This window comes from Coturnix japonica, chromosome 4 (genome assembly GCF_001577835.2).
Source record: "Coturnix japonica isolate 7356 chromosome 4, Coturnix japonica 2.1, whole genome shotgun sequence".
Taxonomy (NCBI): Eukaryota; Metazoa; Chordata; class Aves; order Galliformes; family Phasianidae; genus Coturnix; species Coturnix japonica.
The window spans coordinates 10,574,339-10,579,573 of NC_029519.1; the positions used below are offsets into that span (position 1 = coordinate 10,574,339).

At 51.6% G+C, this 5,235-nt stretch overlaps 1 protein-coding gene across 2 annotated transcripts; it reads right to left on the minus strand.

Moving 5' to 3' along the window:
* Positions 1-1,102: 1,102 nt before the first annotated feature.
* LOC107312819 lies at positions 1,103-5,235 on the minus strand. 2 transcript variants are annotated; one of them, XM_015860558.2, is made up of 6 exons: positions 5,185-5,235; positions 4,579-5,046; positions 3,494-3,899; positions 2,865-2,963; positions 2,259-2,293; positions 1,103-1,669 (listed from the first exon to the last, which is right to left on the minus strand). In XM_015860558.2, exons 3-6 carry the CDS (start codon positions 3,861-3,863, stop codon positions 1,466-1,468), a joined length of 708 nt encoding a protein of 235 aa, XP_015716044.1. In that variant the 5' UTR covers positions 3,864-3,899; positions 4,579-5,046; positions 5,185-5,235; the 3' UTR covers positions 1,103-1,465. The 2 variants fall into 2 exon arrangements, with proteins under 2 accessions (XP_015716044.1, XP_015716043.1); XM_015860557.2 differs by lacking the exons at positions 4,579-5,046; positions 5,185-5,235 and adding an exon at positions 4,075-4,571.

A 5,235-nucleotide genomic window follows, 5' to 3' on the forward strand; every position in this document is an offset into this window, starting at 1 on the left:
GTTTGTTCTGTGTTTTGCACGTAGCGTGGGATGCGAGCGGAACCACAGGTTTGCTGCGGGCAACCTGTGATGGGCTACGAATAGATGACCCCAGGGGTCTTTCCACTTGCTTTCCACTCCTCTGGGTTATTCTTGCAGTCTACAAAAGAAGTGTAGAGTTTCAACCACACCGTGCTGCAAGCACAACTACACCATTTGTGCATGACCGAGCATAGAGGACAGGATTTGGCGAGCCTCATTAGCACAAAACTGCAGAGAACTGCTGTCATTGCTGCATCTTACCACTCACCAACAGACACCAGCCTCTACACAGACACAGTCTTTCCACTGTTTGCTGATGTATGTTCTCATGCCAAGAGGGAAGCTGTATTACCTTGTCCAAATCTTAGTGTCACGTCCCAGCAGCCTGTAGCATGTTCCTACAGAAAGCACTTGAGCTGAGATCAGCTCGTTATGTGTTGGGTGCTTGGGCACCCAACTGACACCCACGATTCCTGTGCACTTATTTCCTGCTGCTTCACTTCTTTTTTTTTGTTCTTTCGTGTTCCCTGATGCTTGAGGTCTTTTGATAACCACTGCAAAAGCGCTGTTCATACCTAAGGCAGAACAGCTTTTGTGGTTTTATAATCACAAAGCATTTATGGTTTCAGAAGAAAAACTGCCGTAATGAACGTCAGCGGGGTTTCATAAGGGTAGAGCAGCCCTGTACTTCAGCTGGGGCCAGTAGAGGGGCTTTGACCACCATTATCATTGTCATCCCTCTTGAACATTATCCCAGACAACACAGGAGCACCCAAATGGGAAGGAGGCAGCAGTAGAGGCTTCCGTGCTGTCTCCAAACCTGGTTGTGGTTGGGAGATGCCTAACACTCTTATCTAGTTTTAATTTGTCCCATTTGTTACCAATGGGACCTGAAGTTTCAGTGCATGTTATCTAGTTTTCCATGAAGCCCAGAGATGAACAAAACGATCTATGCTCTCATTGCATTTTCCGGAGACACTAAAATGCTACTGCTGTGGGACCCCAATGTTGAGCAAAGTTTATTGCAGAAAGGGTCTGCTCAGGTATTACTTGGTATACTCATAAAAACAAGGACACCAGGTCCAAAGTTCTTCATACACTCTTTTAATATAACAAGGCAATTGCTAAGGGACCCTGTGATGCAAGACTGAAATCCTTCCAATGTCCTCCATTACCCCTCAAATTAAGGCATTCTCTGGAAGCAAGCTTATCATGGGTGAACTGTTGCTTTGCCTTTGCTTTAGGCATCTTTCTCTTGCGTTTGGTGTCTCTGTGCTCTCTGGAAGTCTCAACATGAAACTAAAAGCAGATCAACCCTCAAATTCCAGAGAAATTGCAGTTTGAGGCAAACTAATGCGTTCCCATAATCTCTTGCTCCAAGCACTTAAACACTCCATGGGCAGGAGTGGCCTCACCAAAGGTCTGACCACAACTGTTAACAGCATCACCTTGGCTTTGCGGCACATCTGTCTCCTGCAAAGCTTGGAGCCGAAGCAGAAGGCAGTTGAGGGAGGTTTATGGATGCGTAGAGAGTCTCTGGTGATGCTCTTGGCTTTGTCTCTTCCAAATCTTCTCCAACTGTGGCGTAAATTGTTGCCATGTCCCTTACCACAGGGTTTTCCACGTGGGAATCCTCTGTGTTTGAGGCCTGGAGAAGTACAGAGAAAACACCAAAGGTGCTGGAATTAGAAGGGATTCAGAGCTGATGACCACACACAGCAAGGAGTATTTTACCCAAGGACCTTTCAGACAAAGCCAGGTCCTACATAAAACACGGCCTGCAGAGCCGCTGGGGTTGTACTGTTCCCATGTCTCCTATTGAGGCATCTTTGCCTTTTCCTCTGGGTTTTATTCCTCACAGGTGGAACCCTGCATGAGATGAGTCCCTAGATGGCCCACATGGACCCCAAAGACATCCTGAACATAAATTCACAAGGCTGGCAATCAGGGAAGAGATCTGTCTCTATACTTCTCTCCATGTAACCATCCTTACTCGGTGCTGCTGTTAGTCAAAGCTGTTCTCAAGCTTCTCGTGTCCCTAAAAACAGCTTCTTTGGAAAGGAAGCAAAGGGGAACTGTGCAGCTGGGGGAAGGGCAGGCGCTTCACAACTTACTCTTCTACCACCGAATTAACTTCCTAATTTTATATACAGCAACCTGTTCCTGCAGCTCAGTGCATCATACCGAAGCCAGCAGTTAGCATTTACCCAAGGAGCTTTCAGAAGATGTTCCTATACCTGCTGCTGTGTAATGGTTCTCCTCTTCTTCCACACTGCACCAGAGAAAAAGAGAGTTTTAGTACCTGGCAGACACAAATATGCTGTGCCCTCTTCTCCCCAAGCCTTGGGGACCCAGAGATACAGTGTTAAGTACAAGTGAAATCTCCCACTTGGAAACTAATGCATTTCCTTCCACCCTCAGGGGTGATGCTGCTGATGGAAGCTGGGGAGACCTGCATCTTGCAGGTTTATTTTCAAGTGGCTATTCTCCCCAGCTGGAGTTTTAAGGTGTTTACAACAAAATCATCACAGACACACTCAGTGCACTTCTGAGTCCATCAGTTGTACCACCTTTATGAATTGGATGCGATGCTGTATCTCAGTTCTGGTCTCAGCACCAAAAGATCTAAGTTCTGTAGAAAACCACAGCCGTCCTGTGCTTTACTTCTGCTTTGTTAAGCTGTATCACAAACTTGGAACCTTTTAGGAATGTCAGGAGGGACATCAAAAGAGCTCTTAGGAAGGAATAGTTTGGTGGGAAGAGTCCTCCACTGCCTTTATCCCCCAGGAACATCTCCTGATGTGCAGCCTCAAAGGGAGAAATGCAGGAGCAGATCCACCTACCTCGCCACAATATGCAGAGGACCAGGAGCAGCAGAAAGAGGCCGATAATGGAGCAAACTCCAATTGTGTAGTAATGAGGGTTGTCTTGGTCCTTGGTGCCTGGTATTTGGAACACAACACGTGCTGTGAGTGCTTCCTAAAGGAATGCATGGGTGGCAGACACCACAGCAGACATTATTTTCCTTGCTTTGTAAGTAGAGTGGCACCAAAATGGAAGAAGAATATTGGGCATGTGTTTCACAGCCTCTGTGGCTGTTGATTTATCTGCAAGCACCCAATTAAACCCCGCAAATAATGGATTTATCCAGGCACAGGACTCAGTCCCAGGGCTTCAGTTTCTGAGACCATCTCTCCCTACTGCGGCCATTCATTTCACATAAAGACAAGTAAATCAGCTGCACCAACAAGAAGCTCTCATGCGTCTAATTTAGCATGCAGAAAAGAACAGGATGGGTTTCCTACTATAAAAAAAGCAGCACAACCAGCACCAATTGTGATACCCCTGGAAATCCTCCTTTTGCTGCTGTAGTTCATCCCAATAGGAAGAGGGACCAAATTCCTGCCCATGCCTGATGTTCCCATGTCCATGGAAATGCAGGAGGAGGCTGCGCAGGCACACAGGCACTTACCTTCATGAGGATGTCCGGAGAAATCATGCTGATTGTATACGGCCAGGGTGATCTGCCTGCTTTGGTTTTGCTGTTTGAAGACAATGCTGTACACCCCGCTGTCACTGAGCCGCAGGTCCCGCAGCAGCAGGGATGCATTCTCTGGGAAGACCTCAATGCGGCCCCGATACGTGGCATGAGGGAAATATCGTGCAGAGCATTTCCTGGGAGCTCCCCAAGCATCCAGGGAGCAGTTCAGCACCGAGCAGATGATGATCTCTTGTGAGCTGTTCCCAAACTTCCACTCAATGCCAGTGGAAGGGAAGGGAGCTGTCGACTCTGTATGAGACGGGCAGGAGCACGGACTGCCCCACGGTGCCATTGACCGCATCCTGCGGGATTTCGATGTGAAGAGCCAGGTTTTGCCCTGTAAGAACAGGAGGAGGCAGCTCAGCAGCCGTTCAGCCCCAGTGTCAGCACCGGTGCTCGCAGCACCCCATCTCCCAGCGCCCTTGCCCAGCAGCCACGCACCTAACGCGGCCCTCGGCTTCACAGCCAGCCGGCAGCGGCCGCAGCCTCCAGCGAGCCCAGCCCCGACTCACCCAGCAGCAGCAGCACGAGGGAGCCGAGGCCCCAGCAGCGCCGCCCGCGGCACATCTCCTGCGGCTGCCGGCTGTGCTGGACCGAGAGGAGTCAGCGGCTCTGGCTCAGCCCCCCTGCACCGTTTTGGGTTCGCTACGGGTGGGTGAGACCGTGCTCCTTCCTGTACGTGTAAGTGCAGGGGGGAGGCTGCGGGCGCAGCGTGTTGTGATGGGGGAACCCCGGGTGCCAGGAGGATCCCAAGGGCTGGGCAGATCCCAGTGGAGGAGGGCAGGAGCCCACGGGAACCTCTGGACATCCTGTGCTGGGCTGGAGCAGGAGCCGATGCTGCAGCTGGTGGCCGGGACTGGGACTGTTGGTGCTGCCTACACTGACCCTCTGCCCTGCTTCAGCCTCAGAAGCCGCCCATCTCTTGCCCTGCACGTCAGCACTGGGGCCACAAGCCCCAGCCCAATGTGCCACCACCACCCACAGCAGGACAGAAGCTCTGGGAAACAGCGTCCCACCTCTTTCTTTGCTGCTGGGACTGTTTCAGGTGATGCTGCAGCCTCACATCAGGCACCTGGGAGACAGTTTGATGGGAGGAAAGGGATGTTTATTTGCCCAAAGGAGCGGTTACTTAGTGGTGAGGGAATGCGAGTGGGGAACTGGTTTGCACACTGCAGGCAGGGACAGGGGTTTGGGGTTGTCTGGGTTTTCTCCAGCACAGGGACTGGGTGTCAGGGCAAACAGCTCAAGGGCAGTGCTGAGCACACTCATTCTGCTGGGCACTGCTGTGTCCTGAGGCTTCGGCTCTGTCTGCTCCCACTCGCTGGCTCTCTTCTCCCATCAACAGCCTCACGCTTCTCCAGGTCGGCTCCGCTGCTGGTGCCACCCCGCAGGCACAGCAGCAGGTGGAAAGAGCAGCTGCATGAGCAGCAGGATGAAGCAGTAGCAGGCTCCAAGGCTGTAGCAAGGGATTCGTACAGCTGTGTCTGTGCAAGGAGAGAGGAGAAGCAGCAGCTGGAGACGGCACCTCCCCAGAGACATCTCTGCTGCCCCAGGCTGTGCCAGGAGGGCAGGGCATCTGCAGGGGGATGCAGGAGGAGCTGTGCAGGCACACGGGCTCTTACCTTCATCAGGATGTCCGGAGAAAATCATGCTGATCAGTATATGCCAGGGTT

Excerpts from the sequence above, each read along its gene's own strand:
- LOC107312819 (XM_015860558.2), bottom strand. The coding sequence starts at position 3,863 with ATGCGGTCAATGGCACCGTGGGGCAGTCCGTGCTCCTGCCCGTCTCAT. Across the intron at positions 2,294-2,864 it reads CCTCTGCATATTGTGGCGAG|TGTGGAAGAAGAGGAGAACC; the intron begins GTAGGTGGATCT and ends TCTCTGGTGCAG. Across the intron at positions 1,670-2,258 it reads GAACCATTACACAGCAGCAG|GCCTCAAACACAGAGGATTC; the intron begins GTATAGGAACAT and ends GTACTTCTCCAG.